The sequence below is a fragment of the Rhinichthys klamathensis genome, unplaced genomic scaffold, assembly GCF_029890125.1.
Source record: "Rhinichthys klamathensis goyatoka isolate OS25496 unplaced genomic scaffold, OSU_Roscu_1.1 h1tg000547l_1, whole genome shotgun sequence".
NCBI classification, from domain to species: domain Eukaryota; kingdom Metazoa; phylum Chordata; class Actinopteri; order Cypriniformes; family Leuciscidae; genus Rhinichthys; species Rhinichthys klamathensis.
The window spans coordinates 651,120-669,238 of record NW_026607018.1 but is presented as its reverse complement, the minus strand read 5'-3'; the positions used below and the strand labels follow the sequence as shown (position 1 = coordinate 669,238).

General features: G+C 43.2%; 1 protein-coding gene across 2 annotated transcripts in view; it reads right to left on the bottom strand.

The window, feature by feature from the left end:
• The window catches only part of grid1a (glutamate receptor, ionotropic, delta 1a), a 367,672-nt gene that overhangs the window by 43,458 nt on the left and 306,095 nt on the right, over positions 1-18,119 (bottom strand). For both annotated transcript variants that reach the window (XM_056238894.1, XM_056238895.1), the window contains exon 6: positions 15,277-15,450. In XM_056238894.1, coding sequence (XP_056094869.1) covers positions 15,277-15,450 — 174 coding nt within the window. The remainder of the gene's footprint in view (positions 1-15,276; positions 15,451-18,119) is intronic.

The window sequence follows — 18,119 nt, the reverse complement described above, 5'->3', positions numbered from 1 at the left end:
TGACAGTCACAATATCCAGAAGTATATGATCCTATGATGCCGATTTTTGCCAACTCATTCAGCGTTCCAGTTAGTCCAACTGTACACTGAACTGAGAACAGTACAGATATGTCCGACATGCTGAGAACTGTCTGGCAAGGGTTTCATAAAGGGGGCAAAATTTATGTTTCTGATGTCTTTTGCTGAAAAGCATAAAGTATAACAAATAAAACGTATTAAAAATATAACAGTGATCCGATGGCAGTAGTTCACATCATTATTGGGTGCTTTAACAATATTATTGCATGATTACGTAAACAAACTGGTGAATCGTTTTTTTGAACCGGTTCATTTAAACAAACTTTCCGAAAGAACCAGTTTGCGGAAAAGTCTTCCCATCACTACTACTTCTGGTGTTTTAATGGCACACCAACTTAAAAAAAAGTGAATTTACGCCACCTACTGGACTGGAGTGTGAATCGCTGGATGGCACAAATGAAAGCAATAATAGAGACACCAATTTTACAATGCAATTGCTTAAATTGCAGGTTGTTTTCATCAAAACCAATCCCATAAATATTAAGTTCCCCTTCAGGGACTACCGCTGCGTGTAATCGCAGTGGGAACGCCCCCCAGCGTAACGCGTCTGAAGCATGAATGAAATCAGTCAATGGAGCGTCACAGCGAGTGACGTCACCGACCAGGAAGCTATAAATATCCCCTGAATACACAAGCCACCAGCTTCTGTTACTTCAGCAGCGCTCTGTGTGTGTCTGAAATCTTTCGATTGTGTTTATCTGATTCTGTCAGGAGTTTTTCACGATATATATATATATAAAAAAAAACAAAATGAGCGAGCAGTATAGAAAGTGTGTTCCCCCCCTGTACACGTTACATCACGGGTGGGGATTCACACGAGTTATGTGTGGCTTGTTTGGGTGTTCAGCATGCCCAGTCGGCTCTCGAGGGAGTCGATTGTGAGCATTGCGAGCGCTTTCCTTTGAGAACTCTGCACTCGCGGCGATCGCTCTTTGAGGAGAGTGGTTTGCTGCGAGCTCCCCAGGGCTCGGGTCCCCGCTTCTGTTGAGGCAGAGCGGCGGCGCTTGACTTGGGGTTCGCAGATGGATCTCACCGGCGACGCTAAGACGGGCCCCGCCCTATCTCAGCTTTCTCCGGCGGGATCCAGTGCCTCTCACCCGGCTCTGGAAGCACGCGCTGCGGTGGTTACTTCTGCCCGGGTTGAGGCACATGATGATGTGGAACTTAGGACTATCCAGTTCTGAGGAGCTGGATGTCGAAAGTTTGGCATCAGAGGAAACTAGCTCACTTCATTATACTGCTGAAGAAGGTTTGATGGATGTGTTATCTTGGGCTGTTGAAAAACTCAGTATTGAATGGCCAACTGATAGACAGGAATCTAGAAATAAAAGCAAACTAGATGATAGATTTCTCTCTGCACGTCCTCAGCCTTCTCGCCGGTGCTTACCGTTCTTCCCAGATCTTCATGCTGAGGTTTCAAAGACCTGGGTTAGACCGGTTTCGAGCAGAATATGTACTAATCAATCCAATGCTTATGGTAATATTTTTGGTGCAAAGTCTGCTGGATATGTGACGATGCCGAAGGCGGAGGAGACGCTCGCGAGCTATCTCTCTCCTGCCTCGGCATCTTCGCTTAAAGCACCGGCTCTTCCTTCTAGACCACTAAAAAATACCTCTGTACTGGTGGGGAAGGCTTACTCAGCGGCTGGGCAGGCGGCTGCATGTTTGCATACAATGGCCATTATGCAGGCTTATCAGGCCGACCTGCTCAAAGATGTGTGTGAGGGGGAGAAATTTCGGCAGATACGATTAATGAGCTCAGGCAGACTGCTGATCTCACTCTCCGGGCCACCAGAGAGACAGCTAAATCTATCGGCCGGTCTATGGCAGCCATGGTGGCCACAGAAAGGCATTTATGGTTGAGTCAAACCTCTATGAAAGAAAAAGATAAATCTCTACTTTTAAATGCTCCCGTTTCGCCTGCGGGCCTCTTCGGTGATGCTCTTCACTCTGTCACTGAGAGGTTCCAGGAAGAGAAAAAACAGGCGGCTGCTTTTCATAAATTTATCCCTCTCAAAGTGCGCGTCACTGGGGCTGCTGAGCGAGGGCAGTCCCAGCCGTCGAGTTCGTCGTCAGAAAAGAGCACAGCAGAAGCGGAGTGTCGCGTCTCGTGCCCCCCCGCAGACAAACTGGAGGGACGAGGCGGGGCGCTCTCCGGCGCGGCCTTCTCTGGGCAGGACTGATCTGAGGACAGTCATTGTCGCCAGGAAGGCCGCGTCGAAAAAGTCCTGACGGGCTGAACGTCAGGACTCTGAGGGTGGTCCCCATCGGGAAAAACTTGAGTTCACCGCACAAGAACACGGTGCCCTGTCTTTCTCGATGCCCTCAGGGGTCTGTTCTACTAACCCTGCCTATACAGGGCGTAGAGAGACTCGGCGAGCGATTTCCCGAGGGACGCTCGCCCCCTCCGAGGAGGGTTGTGGAGTGCTCAGACCAGCTGTTTCCTGCCAGTATGTTACAGGGCGCTGTGTCTGTCACTCGGGATGTTCATCCAGAGGCCAGCCTCGAGAGGCTGGTTCCCTTAGTAGAGTTCCTGGCGGAATGGGAAATGCTTCCCAATGTTTCTCAGTGGGTCCTGAATATTATAAAGAACGGGTACGCTATTCAGTTCAGAACGCGTCCACCTCGGTTCAGAGGGGTTCTGCCCACGGTGGTGGGCCCCGAGCAGGCTCTGGTATTAGAACAGGAGGTAAAAAACTCTGCTGCAAAAAGGGGCTATAGAACGGGTTCCTCCACCCAGCAGGGAGTTAGGATACTACAGCCGGTACTTCATCGTTCCGAAAAAAGATGGAGGGCGCTTACTTCCATGTATCTATCCTCCCTCAACACAGGAAGTTCCTGAGGTTCGCTTTCGGGGGCGAAGCGTACCAATATCGGGTTCTTCCGTTTGGCCTAGCACTGTCACCCCGCACGTTCACGAAGTGTATGGATGCAGCTATAGCTCCGCTCAGGCTGCAGGGCATCCGTATTCTGAACTATATAGACGATTGGTTAATTCTAGCTCAATCGGAACAACAGGCGGTTCGGCATCGAGATGTCGTTCTTGCTCACATCAAGAGGTTGGGGTTGAGACTCAACGCCAAGAAGAGTGTTCTTTCTCCATTACAGAGAACCACTTTTCTCGGTGTAGTGTGGGATTCGACAACGATGCAGGCACAATTGTCACCTGCTCGTGTTGCTTCGATTCTCGCCGCAGTAGATCAAGTCAAGCTAGGCCGGTCATCCACTGTAAAACAGTTCCAGAGACTGTTAGGTCTCATGGCAGCTGCGTCCAACGTGATACCTTTTGGCCTCCTGCACATGAGACCGTTACAGTGGTGGCTCAGAACCAAGGGATTCTCCCCGAGGGGAAATCCGCTTCGCATGATCATGAGTTTCGACGGTGTCATCGCGCCCTGGTTATGTGGAAAGATCCTTGGTTTCTGTCCCAAGGCCCTGTGTTGGGAGCTCCTTGTCGTCGCGTTATGCTAACGACAGATGCCTCTCTCACGGGTTGGGGGGCGATCATGAGTGGTCGCCCGGCTCAGGGTCTGTGGGAGGGCCATCACCGTCTATGGCACATAAATTGTCTAGAGATGTTGGCAGTGTTTCAGGCCCTGAAACATTTCCTCCCAGACCTAAGAGGCCACCATGTTCTTGTCCGGACAGACAACACGTCGGTGGTCTCTTATATCAACCATCAGGGGGGTCTGCGTTCTCGCCCGCTTTACAAGCTGGCACGTCAGATCCTTCTATGGTCCCAGGGGAAAATTCTCTCTCTCAGAGCTATTTATCTCCCGGGGTATTTGAATCAGGGGGCAGACATCCTGTCGAGGCAGGGGCCGAGGCCTGGGGAATGCAGTCTTCACCCCGAGGTGGTGGAGCTCCTATGGGGACATTTCGGTCGTGCCGAGGTAGACCTATTTGCGTCCCGAGAGACATCACACTGTCCACTGTGGTTCTCTCTCAGCCAGCCAGCCCCACTGGGGTTGGATGCGATGGTACATCCGTGGCCGAGGTCACGCCTGTACGCTTTTCCCCCGATCGCTCTGCTCCCAGGAGTTCTGGAGAGGATTGGCCGGGACGGGCTTAGTCTCCTGCTAATAGCCCCGTTCTGGCCGGCCCGAGTATGGTTTGCGGACCTAGTGTCTGTCCTCGACGGCTCTCCCCTAGAGATACCGATCAGGAGAGATCTGCTCTCTCAGGCGAGTGGGTCGATCCTTCACCCCCGTCCAGAGCTATGGAGGCTGTGGGCTTGGTCTCTGAGGGGGCCCAGCTCATAGATTCTGGTCTCTCGGCTGAGGTCGTTGAGACCATCCTCCAATCCAGAGCTCCCTCCACTAGGAAGTTATATGCCGCGAGGTGGAAACTTTTCACCTCTTGGTGTGGAGAGCGCCAGCAGGACCCAGTTAACTGCCCAGTTGGTACAGTGCTGGATTTCCTGCAGGACCGTCTCTCCACAGGGTTATCCCACTCCACACTGAAGGTGTATGTGGCGGCCTTAGCTGCTTACCACGCCCCTTCAAGTGGAGGTTCCCTCGGGAAACACCCACTTATATCTCGCTTCCTTCGTGGCACCTTGAGGCTGAGGCCTGCAGTTCGCACGAGGGTACCAGCTTGGGATCTGGCCATCGTCTTAGAAGGTCTCTCCCTTGCACCTTTCGAACACATCGAGGAAGTTTCGGAAAAGTTTCTTACTCTTAAGACTATCCTTCTTGCTATCTCATCTCTAAAAAGAATTGGAGATATTCAAGCACTTTCGGTGGCTCCCTCGTGCCTGGAATTTGCTCCTGGTATGGTTAAGGCTTTTCTCTGTCCGAGACCAGGTTATGTTCCTAAGGTGCCAACTACCTTTGTTAGACCTATAGTTCTGCAGGCTTTCTGTCCTCCGCCTTTTCTGACGTCAGACCAGAGGAAACTTAATTTACTGTGCCCTGTTAGGGCTTTAGATGCTTATGTCTACAGAGCTGCCCTGTGGAGGAGATCGGAACAACTATTTGTCTGTTTTGGGTCACCTAAGAAAGGGTGTCCTGCATCTAAGCAAAGGATGAGCAAGTGGGTGGTCGAGGCCCTCTCGCTTGCTTACAGTTCGGCCCATAATCCTTCACCTTTGGCTGTAAGGGCTCATTCCACCAGGAGTATGGCTGCCTCTACAGCTCTTCCTTCAGGAGCTTCTCTTCAGGACGTTTGTGATGCGGCAGGCTGGTCCTCACCGCACACTTTCGTCAGATGTTATTCCCTTGACCTTAGCTCCACTCCCGGGGCTCAGGTTCTCTCGTCGGCTTGTGTCTCCTAATGACACACGACGGGGATTTGGTCGTATGGGGATGTGGGTATTGCGTTCCCACTGCGATTACACGCAGCGGTAGTCCCTGAAGGGGAAAGTCCCGGGTTACGTATGTAACCCTAGTTCCCCGAAGGGACGGACGCTGCGTGTCCTGCCATACTCTCGGCATCCCCTTGGATCGCTTGCTTCAGTAACATTAGAAGCTGGTGGCTTGTGTATTCAGGAGATATTTATAGCTTCCTGGTCGGTGACGTCACTCGCTGTGACGCTCCATTGACTGATTTCATTCATGCTTCAGACGCGTTACGCTGGGGGGCGTTCCCACTGCGATTACACGCAGCGTCCGTCCCTTCGGGGAACTAGGGTTACATACGTAACCCGGGACGTTTTTACATTTTCTCCTTCTGTGTTCTGTAAAAGATAGAAGTATAGTCATACAGGCTTAGAACAACATAAGGATGAGTAAATGATAACAGAGGTTATATTTTGGGGTGAAACTTCCCTTTAAGCTGTATTCTTTTATCAGGTAAAGATGATAAATGGTTTAAGCACAACCAAATCGGGTTCGGCACACATATTTATAAAAAAATTTTTTTAACATTACTGCTTATTCAATGTGCGTATGTCTTGTGTGGATATCTGTTTAGTAATTTCAAAATATCATGTTAGCATAGCTTTTATAATGATAGTTATAAGCACTCAGTCCCTAACAAGGGTGCCTACATGATAGAGTTTACGTCAGAGAACAATGCAAATCCATTGACTTCAATCGGAATGGTGCGTTATAAAAGTATTGTGAAAGTGAAGTTCTTCATCATGCAACCAAAAGTACAATCATCCATTGACCAATGAAAGGTCCTGTTGTAATTTCTGCTTGATTGCAGATTGACTCTGCTGTTTTCACACCCTCAAAACCACTTGTGCATTGCCATCTGTCAGACGTTCTGTCAGTTTCTCCATGCAGTGTCTAGGCGGCCTTAGTCTAAAAACATCTAAAAATGTAGCTGAATAGGGCTGAACACCAAACAAACCACATACTAAAATTGGTCTCTAACTTTGTGAAAGACAGATTGAGTGTGTGAATGTGTCTTTTGACTCTGTTTGAGACTGAGCAAGAGGAAAATAAAGAGCGCTGCAGGAGATTTTTGCATGACTCTGCTCCTGCAGAGAGCAACTGTCGTGCTGAGAGACACCTGGAGAGAGAAAAGACACCCTCAACGACAGCGCTGTTATCGTCAAGGAGACGAGAGTATGGGGGCCGCACAGCCAAACTCAATGTCCCCTCAGACATGTGATCCTGACAAAACAACACACTTATGAGCAGATCAATGCATAGAGAGAGGGAATGAAGGCGTGATTGAGAGAGGAAAGAGTGCAAGTGAGTGATGCTGGCAGGCAGGCCCGGGGTGGGGAATTGGGAGAATTCCTGGTGGGCGCTTCACTTTTGGGCCGGTCGAGGAATTTTGTTTAATTTTTTTTTTACATTTGTCACGTTGTCTATCTTCTCTTAAAGGCTACACACGTTCCGCATTCTAACACCGCAGCACGCAGCCTCTGCATGGTTTGTACCATGTAAGGGAGTTCTCCCCTCCTCTTCCAAATAGAGTTGGTTGGGTACATAGCCCGTCTTTTTCAAAACGTTTTCTCAGGTAGTATAGGCTACCGATAGCTGGGCCGGCCCTACCGTAACTGTACACGTCAGGGAGGATGGAGGAAGAGGCCAGGAGGGGCTGAAAAAGCCAGGTTGAAAAAAAGAAAGGCATTGGAGGATGCTGCCAAATGTGCCAGCTTACAGATTTATTTTCAAGATGACAAACACAAGTGGTAACAGGTAAAGAGAGATAGGCCTAGTAATGATTAGCATTAGCAACGCTGCAACGTAATTATTCGGCAAATACCGTTGTAGTGTTGTCAACCTATTCACAAGCAAAATATTAAATGTAATTAAGGCGAGACACGGCAGGCAAAAACATTGTTTTTGTACTGGTCAATTTTGAGATTTTGGGATATTTGTCTTCTTTCAGACTTGTGGTGAAAAAAAGTCCGAAATACACATTTAGGTCTTCATCTTACGACACTTTGTCTGTTTGCATCTGTGGATTTCTCATAAATTCATCAAAATCATTCCGCTGCTCCGCGATCGCTGTCTGCACCCTCATCACACATACCGTTAGAAAGCTCTCTCTCTCCTGTAACAATGCTGTTGGATCCAAATATGGTCATTTCCTTTTTATCAGCAACCAATCTGAAAGTAAAAGGGGGGATTTAACTCTGAATGCGCAATCTCATTGGCTGCTGCTAAATCTTTAAAGCCCATTTTCTCAAAATGACCTTTCTCTCATACTCCAAGTCTGAAATCTCCACTTCAGTAGCACCTATATACACCAAACTTTCTAGTCTTGTACCTAGTTATATTATGAAGACATTTGCTGAGGGATTTGTAAATATATTATTCGTAGCCTGATTTATATAACATTTCATTCCAAAAAACATAGCGAAAATATTTTTTCTTTAAGGCTATTGACAGTATATTCTGATTTACAGTATAACACAAGTAGATATCCATAAATCCCTCTGTAATTTTAAGAAAGAGCAGTATGACGGTACACGATAAACCAAAATGTATTGTTTGTTCAGAAGTGGTTGTAGTAAAGGAGTAAATTACCACAATTTGATACCCATGCAGAAAAATGATAATGACCATGATAATTTTGTTAACTTCTCAGCTTAAGTGAATTATTATTTAACCTTTACATTATTGTTGAACCATGGTATTTATAAAAACTACACAATAGTAAGAGCTGAACTGTTGCTTCATTTATCCAATTTCCACCACCATGGAAAAAAGTGGGCCGGTCTTGGGCCTGAAACTCCCGGGCTGAAAAGTGGCCCCACTCCGGCCCTGCTGGCAGGTATAAAAAACATAGTTTTACAAGCCCTGTCCTAAAAACATTTCTCATTCAAGAATATATGTCACAGCAGAAAAGGAAGTAGCAATTCCCTTTTCAATGCAAACTTCAAAGAACTTTCGCTTTTGTATCCCCATCTGTGATTAAAAACATCTCAGGTTACTCATGTAACTATACTTCCCTGAGAATAGGAAACGAGACGCTGTGTTCCCCAGGGATCTCTATGGGGGAATGCCTTTGGCGTGACCGGTGTCTGAAGTTGGAATCTAAACATGACAATGAACTTGACATAGGCTGCAGCCTATGACGTCACTACAGGTGAGACAGAGAGTATAAAAGGGGACCTGAGCCAAACGTCATCCACTTCTTGTCTGAAGGAGACGTCTGCAGGAATGCCAAAAACATGGCAAAGGGGCGCAGCATCTCTTTCCCTATTCTCAGAGAACCATAGTTACATGGGTAACCTGAGACGTTACCTTTCAAAAGGGAACTCGCGCTACGTCCCCTAGGGGTCGCTAGGGGGAATGGTATACCCACACCAGAGGTCACGTTAACGGAAACTTCTTTTTTCTAGCACTGACGGAAAAATCTGACAGCCGTCCGTCATTTTTACAGATAGACCGAGGGTGATCTGATTGTAACTTATAACTGTAATTCTCACTCCTGTCCACTTGGTGGCGAGTGCGTCCTTGCTGACTGTCAAGAATGTCTTTTCTGAGTTACGTGACATTGTTTACAAGCTGTTTTACAGTCTCTGTTTTATTGACGTCTTTCTGCTTATGAGAGCGATTACATAAGAGACATGATACGGATTTTGGTAAGTTGGACTCTATCTTTCAACGCATTTTCTGATGTTCATTCATGTTTATTTTGTTCTGTAACTTAGTAAAGAGGAAGGGAGGGTCGCGTTCACTCGCACTTCGCTTGAACTGAGGCGCAAGTGATCTCTTGTGGCACATTAAAGAGCGCCAAAACAGCATTTATTGTTAGAATTTTGTGAAAAAAAATGGACAGAATTTGAAAGCTGAGACTTTTTTTCATATCAAAAGTAACAAAGCACAAAGCTTATTGTGATTTATTGGACAAATATTCAAGATGAAACTTGAAAAGTGACCCACAGACTCTGTTCAACTTTCTCTTCATAAATAAATGAATGCACAATCTAGCCTATATGCTTGTCCTGTAAGTTTGTGAATAAAAATGAAAGTGTGAACAAAAACAGAGCCTATTAAATGGCTTATTATCATTAAAATATGAAAATTAAAATGACAGGGATTTATGGAATAGATTATAGATTATGATGGAATTTTTACAACCCTGTCCTATCCAATGCGGAAGTCTAACGCGACCTCTGACCCACACCGACATGCTGAAGGGATGAGTGCCCTAATGGCTGATTAAAGTCAAAGTACTCAAAAGAATCCTCATTCCTATGGTGAACACCCGCAGCGATCATAGACTGGAGCTTCTCAAGAATGGAGGCCTCAACAGGAAGACTCTAAGAGAGGATACTACTCTCACCTAGCATACTACTTTATCGCCTAGCCAAGCTCTAGGGCATGCGCTTCTCGCGTTTCCACGGCAGATCTAAACTCTCCACGGCGCGAGACATAACGTCCAACAGCTTGCATATGCGGTAGAGATGCGCGGTTGGCGGTTATAGCCGCGGACTCCGCGGATAAACCACGGATCGGGCAGATGACGTGATGGAAAAAAATATTTTAATTAAATTCGGGCGGGTGGCGGGCGGTTTCTAGTCTCGTGGCTGTCATCAGCAGCGCCTTGTATCAGCGGATGGCGGGCGGGTGCGTTTTTGAAAATTGGTCAAAAACGTTGGTGCGGATGGATGGCGGACGGATGATGAGTTTTGTGATGCGGTTGCGGATGAAATAATAGCCCATCCGCGCATCTCTAATATGCGGGGCAGGCGGGCTGAGAGCGCTCAGAATTATTGTCGTCCTCATCAGCCTCCTCCTGCTCGACTGAGAAAACGCTGACACGGATGAACACACATTCTAAAACTGGCAGTGCTGGTGCTGGCCATAATAAACTTGCCTGTTCAGATCGCACGTTCAAACAAACGTTCTCCTGAAGGATGACGTTTGGCACAGGTGCCCTTTTATACTCTCGGTCTCACCTGTAGTGACGGCATAGGCTGCAGCCTGCAGCCTATGTCAAGTTCATTGTCGTGTTTAGATTCCCACTTAAGACATTCCCCTATAGCGACCCCTAGGGGACGTAGCGCGAGTTCCCTTATGAAAGGGAAATACAATTTGCCATTTCAAATTTTGTTTTGTGAATCTGGCTAAAACTGAGGGTTTTTTAATGTACACAAAAACAATAATGTTAATTTATGTAAATACAAAGCAGTTAACATTTTCACTATGTTCATTTTGAGATATTTATGTAGAGTCTCTTATGGTTGTTATATTCTCTAAGTGTTTTAATTTGCCTAGGCAGAGAAAACATACAATGTTACGGAAAAATTGTTTAGTTTTACCACAGATGCAATGAAGTCATATGCCAGTAAGCCAAAATCAAAGTGATTGCATTTCAAATGCATTTTTTGCACTTAATTCAGTCAAGCATAACTGTATACACGCATATAGCTGCAGGCGTACAGCTGTGTTTAATTTCAGTTTACTACACGGTCAACTTGCCACCAATGGTTTACTAAAATCTTAAGTGCCATATGTGGTATAAAGTAATGGAGAGTGATCCTTATTTGCTCTGCTGAAGTTGGCAACCCTATCCACAACCCTACTCATGTTCATGTTCGTATGGGTTTGCAGTCAAGGAAGGCACAATCTGTTTGCTCATGTAAGTTATGTGAATGCAGAAACGGCTAATGTTCCCGTGACATAAAGTCACATGCTTTTGATCGCTGATGTTCCTCATTCGTGCCCTAAGAAGTGTTAAAGAGACTTCAGAACGCCCTGGCAGCTGTCCGATTAGTCAGACATATCCTTGACATGGATATAAGGCTTCGAAAGCCCTGTGAAACTGTGGAATTATGAGTCAAGGCCCGCAAGTGAGACAAAACACGTTATCTGTTTTAACAGCTTACTACTGATGTAGAGTGAAGACTCACACAGTTACTAAGAAACAAATAACATGAATCGGTGACTTAACTTCTCTGTGTGCTTCTGTGTGACTGCGAGCAAGTCGGCATGATTCCTAACACTGTTGAATGTTTTGTTTTAAAACCAGCATGTTTCTCACTGAGAATTGCTGATACCACAATGCATCCAATGCATTGAAAAGATAGCTATCTGTTAGCATTCACATTCATATCAATGTCAGTTGCTCAGCTGGTGCTGGCACAAGCAAGTACATGATTTTAAATCTGACCATTTTCTCATGGGCTTACTTTTGAATTATTCACATGCTCCATAAATGTCTTCTGACTAAACACTCTGTAGGTGCAGGAGAATGATGTAAAAAAAAAAAAAAAAAAAAAAAAATTAAAAATATTTTATCTGTCATTAAATACACAAAAAAAACACAATAATATTGTGAAATCTTATTAGAATTTAAAGTATTTAAATTCTAAATACTTTAGAATTATTAATTAATTAATTAAATAGGCTTTCTATTTAAAAAAATGTTTTTTTCCAATTCATTAGCTACTATAGGTAAAAAACTAGAAGAACAACAGTGCAGTAAGCGGTAAAACTACTTGCGCTACAAACCGGTGTTTATAATTATGACAATGTATTAAAGGGGTCCTATTATGCCCTTTTACGAAGTCTTGATTTTGTTTCTGGGGTTTACTAGAATAATTTACCATGCTTGATTGTTCAAAAACTAATACAACTGATTATATTTCAAATATTTTATATGATTGCAGCATCTCTCTTCCCAGTGTCTCAAACGCTCTGTTTAGTTCCTGTTTCGATTAAGCCCCTCCTTCCGAAACATGAAAAGTGCTCTGATTGGTTAGCATGCCCAGTGTTGAGCAGTTTGTGATTAGCGAACTGCTTAGAAAATGTTGTTTAAAAAAATGTCACGCCCCTAACCATAACCACGAGTTTCATCTGCTCAGATGAAATGCTTACAAACAAGAGGATCGTGCAGAACCTTTGCAAGCACGGAATTTACAGGACATTTCAGAGTGGTAAGATCCTAAGGATCGGTGAACAGTCTTACAAAAGCGAGACCTCTGTAGTTAAACGCTACATCAACACTGTAATGTTAGCTAGCAGGCTAGCAAAGCCAAAGAGCTTTGCTCTTTGTTTACATAGTAGCAACAACATAACTTATTGTAACTGTATACTAAGGCATAGGCTCTAAACTGAGAATTAATCATTCCTTTGATACAAATCATTGTTTAATTTGCAAACATAGACGTTCGCGGAAGGCTTTAAGACCCTTGGTTGATGATATTTAATATCTGTTGTTGTAGCTATGTATAGACAATGGGTAAAATTCAACAATTTGAACATGGATCCACATTATATATATGAGATTGAACCATATAGTTTGAACCATTAACACAAATGGTTGATTTCACAGGGAATGACCCAAATGTGTCTGAGAACAACCCTTTATACACATACTTAACTGCAGACACTGAAACGACATACACTGTGTGGTGCAGTACACATATTTTGAGTGTCCCTTATTCTGTTCCTTATAAAGCACCATGATTGTCCCTTATTTTCCTTTCCAGAAGTTGGCAACCCTAGTAGCCAGCAATGTATTCTCTTAGGTTCTGGTCTGGAAGCTACTCTCCATTAAATATGCAGCACTCAGATAAACGTTGGGGTTATAATGTTCAGGAACAGTGTTAAAAATACATTTTAACCACTATTTTCTAAGTTCGTCCGCTTTAGGAAAGCCAAACAAAGGGGTTTTGGAACCGGGGTGGAAAAAACAGCGTCTCTTCGACATGGCAACAACACGCTACTAAAGCAGGTCTTCTTCTTCGTCTTCTCTAGTGCAGCTCAACCAGGTGTCACCCCCCTTTTTTTTTTTTGCATATTTTGTGGGCGGGGATTATTTAAATGAGTGACATTGTGACTTCACACGACCTGGAAGAAGTGCATTCTAGTCCCAATGAGCCGTTTGTTGTAGTTCTTGAAAAGTGTTTTCTGTTAAAGAGCAGATATCTACCTTTGGAGTGGACTTTGAGCTTTGTAACCTTGCATATCTTTATTATGCACAAACAGCAACATTACACACTAACTAATGTTGAAAAAGTGAAAAAGCATAATAGGACCCCTTTAAAATACTATGGTAAGAAATACAATTTTGCAATATCAAGCAGCATAACAAGCTGTTTTGTACAGCTAAAAATAACTAGAAGCAGATGAAACCAGAAGCCAGACATAAATTTACAAATGGCCTTGCCTTCTCTTACGTTCAAAATAAGGTGGAAATGCGACATATTCAAAAGTGGAAATTGCAGAAGAAAAGCTAGTTTGGAGAAGCCTGGGGAACTGTGTAACCACAGAACAAGAACATGCTACATTTATGTGTATAAGCTTATTTGAGGCATTTGAGTTGAAACCAGATATAAATAATTGATTTTCCTTAAATTGTTTTTACCAGTTTGAATTGGAATGGCACTCCACACTCCATCTTGCACGTTTATAACATTTCTTAGTGCTGTATTGTAGAAATCATTTTTGTCCTAATATCTTGTCACCTTTGCTGCCTATTGTCAACTCCATCTCCAACCATCTATGCACTGCCAATGCGAAAAAACCAACCTCCATAACGAAACAAAGGACACTATATAATCGAATGCAGCCAGTCGATGTGTTCGTCTAGATGTAAACATATTGAGAATGTAACAATTTCAAGGACTCCAGCTTTAAATCTGAATGAATAAAGTAAAAATTAAGACATCAACTAGATGGATAAAAGCATGGCACCCAGAGAGCCTTTTTTCAGCGTTGCGTGAACTGTCAGCATGGCGCATGGAGACCCGTGGCCCGAGGGCTCAGAATCACAATGCTGACTGCAACCTCTCGAGTTAATTAAAACAGCCATTCTGCCACAGCAAATATTCAATCTTTTACTCTTTTCAACCTGCACTGTATCGCTAGCACCAATAGAGGGGCGAGAGGCGTCCCAGCGGCTCCTAACATCTCGCATATCTCCTCCTCTTTTCTGTAAAGGACTTATTTGTCCTTTTGTGGTGCTGCTTCGGCATTAGCTGGTATGTAACCTTCTTTCTTCATGAATTATTGAGACACTGAGCCCCAGAGAACAGACACATGGATTTGCCATCTGCTCTAAAAGAGGGAAAATGGATTCTAAGACCCAAACAATGTTTTCATACTGTTTCAGCCAGAAACAGATACAGTGTTTTAATGTTGCGTAAACGGGAGGGGAATGTTTTCACAATTACAGCGTACCGTCTGTGACTTTAACAAGATAATATTTGTTAACGGGTAAAAGCATCAGGTCACAGGCGGCTAATCTGGATCAGTCATGCATAACCTTGTTTTGAATTAAGATTCTAGAGAAATTAAATGATACAACCAAGAAAACAAACATGACAGTTACTGCAGTCATTATGCAGTGTTACAGATACTTCTAAACTGCAAATGCAAAGCTGTAATGAAAAGACAATTAGATACATTCAGACTTGAGCTACTGGAGTAAATCAATGCACTGAACTTCTTTTCTGCAAGAAAGCAGCTGCCAAGTATCTTACATGCACTATGAATACAATATAACCTTTCGCAAAAGGCCACAGATTTGAAATTTCTTGTTGTAAATCATGCAGCTTTCAGTAGCTCAATGAAAAAAAAAAAAAGAATCTTTGCCTTGTAGCCAGAACTTCTGGTCAACTCTTATAGAAAGAGACTGTCTGAAGTTTTGTTGTTTTGTCTTGTTTTGTTTTTATGTGCTGTTTAGGTTGCAGATTTATCTGAAAAAGATTATACTACAAAAATATGCCATCTGTGGCTGAGACTACATTGATTGAAGATGACCTAATTTGACCTTGACCTATAGACCTCTTTCTGATGAATAAATATGAATTCACTGCACTCTTGAAAAGATACGCACCTCTAGAGACTGCAGGTACCCTTCCTGTGGGTCGCAAAGCAACGAGGAGATCCGATGATTGTTCCTCATGCAGCGGATGTTGGAGTCCCTCCACAGGGGGAAGATCTGCCGGATCACTGTCATCCGGCCCAGAGCGCTGTGGACAAGCTCCATGATCTCTGTGTCACTAACCTCCTACACTCAGATAGAGAGAGAGAGAGAGAGAGAGAGAGAGAGAGAGAGATAGAGAGAGCGAGAGAGACAGACACACACACACACAGTTTCACAATGGTATAGTGGCATATTAAAATCTACTGGCAAAAAAAGAAGAAGAAAAAAAAAAAGCCACCAAAAATACATATTAAACCCCTGGCTGCACTGAGGACTGTCCCAGCAAACAGAGAACATTGCTTTGGTCCAAAAGCATAAAACATCCCTGCTGAAAAAAGAAGTTTAAACCAAGCTGGTTTTTAGCTGACCTACAAGTGCCTAAATACTCTGTAAAACTTAGACTGGTTTATTTTTTTCGGTAACACTGAAACAACTTGATGGTCCCCTCTGAACATTCTGTTGACTAGAAGTAACTTTGCAACTACATGTCAGCTACACACTGACACACTGTGTGTGTATCTGTTTTGCACTATTGATGTTTTAGAGTTTCACGCCTTCATTGCTGAGCACCTTTTTTTCTGCATCGTGGCCGATTTGTAGATTGTACACACAAAAATGATCTGAATGTTTGTGTTTTTGTCAATTTCCCATTCATTTCCTATGGTCGGTCATTTTTTTCAAGTGTGACTATTTTTTCACGACCACTTAGCCTGCGCGAATCATGCCCTCAATTGTTTTGCGTGTTCACATTCCAAATGCCATAAAAGTCACCAAGTTTCGTACCATTCCGATGAAGCTGTGATTTTTAAAAATTCAAAACAGAAAATGTTCCGGTCAGAAATGACTGAAGAGCACCTGAGGGTAAAACATATAGTTTAGTATATTTTATATTCTTTGAGTGCGATTCATAAAATCACACTGGAGTAGCTAAAGCCTCAGGGAGTTAATTAAACCTATTACTTTCAGGAATGTAAAGTACAACATATGAAGGAAAAATAATGACAGGAATGACGGATTGGTCCCTCTGAGAATATGCTGCACCGAAGTCAAAACACTTCTAAAGATCTGCAATATACTATAAGCTACAAACTGAAACTGAACTATTTCTTGAATATCAGCTATACCTGAGGTACAATACATGTTCTCCAGTTTTAAAGTCTATAAATTAGTGAAATATCTGAAGTTTTCTCTGCAACGTTCCCACGGCCTTGCATATCTGATGAAACACCAAGGCAGAAAAAATGTAATGCTGAATTTCATAGATTTATGTATGAATAAGGCAGAAGCAAAATGTCTTGGGAAAGCTATTTGATTGTATTTTAGTGATTAAGAAATAATTGCAGTGTTCGGGTCAACCGCTACAAAGTTATTGTTGCTATTGAGTTGGAATCGGTGAATGCAATTTACAGGTTTCACAGAAACAAAATGATCAGTAGCTGTTGGAATACTTTGATGATTGCGGTACAAAAGAGGAGAGACAATGTAAACGCAAAGACGTGAAAAAATTTCATCGTTTTTTTAAAGAATATAGGCTTGAAATAATGGATCTTTTAAAATCTTTAAAAAATGGTCAATTTATTATAGGACCATATTATATACAGTAGAATCAAACTGTTCTGCATGACTTATTGAGAGAGGTTTTGTTCAGCAAGAAAAAATTAGAGGGAACATTGATTCTCTGTGTTGAATTTAAGCACATTTCTTCTCTCGAGACCCACCATGTGTGTTAGGCTGTGGCTTTGTGACAATCTTTGGATATCTAGGGCTAGAAAGCGATCTGTTATGAATGCACTATTACCAGAGAGTGTTTAAACACTCAGACAGAGTATAAATATCTTTAGGCTCTTCACATATAGTTTTTGCATTTAAGCTAATTACAATCACTAACAGTCTACTATTGTAGTACTATCACTTTAACCCTATAATGAAACCAATTTGATTTTTTATCAATTCCAGTCTGGTTTTAGATCTGTGCATAGCACTGAAACTGCCCTTATCAAAGTAACTAATGGTTTGCTGATGTCTGTAGATTCTGGGAACTGTGCTGTTTTAGTGCTTCTCGATCTCAGCACAGAATTCGATACGGTGGATCATGGGATTCTTCTTGACCGCTTAAGTCAGTGTGTGTGTGTGTGTGTGTGTGTGTGTGTGTGTGTGGGGGGGGGGGGGGGTGCTCTCATCCTATTTACTAAAGTGGTTCTCATCCTAAAGTGGTTCTCATCCTATTTACATGGAAGAACCTTTGCTGTGGAACTAGGGAACACTATTTCATCCTCTCATCCTGTCTTATTAGGGGTTCCTCAAGGTTAATGTCTTGGCCCTGTCTTGTTTTCCTTATGGTCCTACTGAGATTAATCTGTCAAAAACACAACGTGGTGCTTCACTGTTAAGCAGACGACACCCAGCTGTATCTACCTCTGAAATGTGATGATGACTCCAAACTTTCATCTGATTGATTGCCTGGATGAAATAAAGGTGTGGATGGCAACTAGTTTTCTGCAGCTAAATGAGTCTAAATCTGAAGTGGTGTCTGAAGTCTTGATTGATTGAAGAAAAAAAAAAAAAGAAAAAAAAAAGACGTTTGCTATGACGCTGAACACTATTTAGTACATGTAGGTATTTAGTTTTCTTATGAGTATGTCTCTAACTTGTTCTCATTAAAAAAATTGTATCGTTCAAAGGTTTGTCATAAGTAAGTCTTGCTAAATAAAAGTATTCATTCAACCTTACTGACTCCATTTTTTAACAGTATT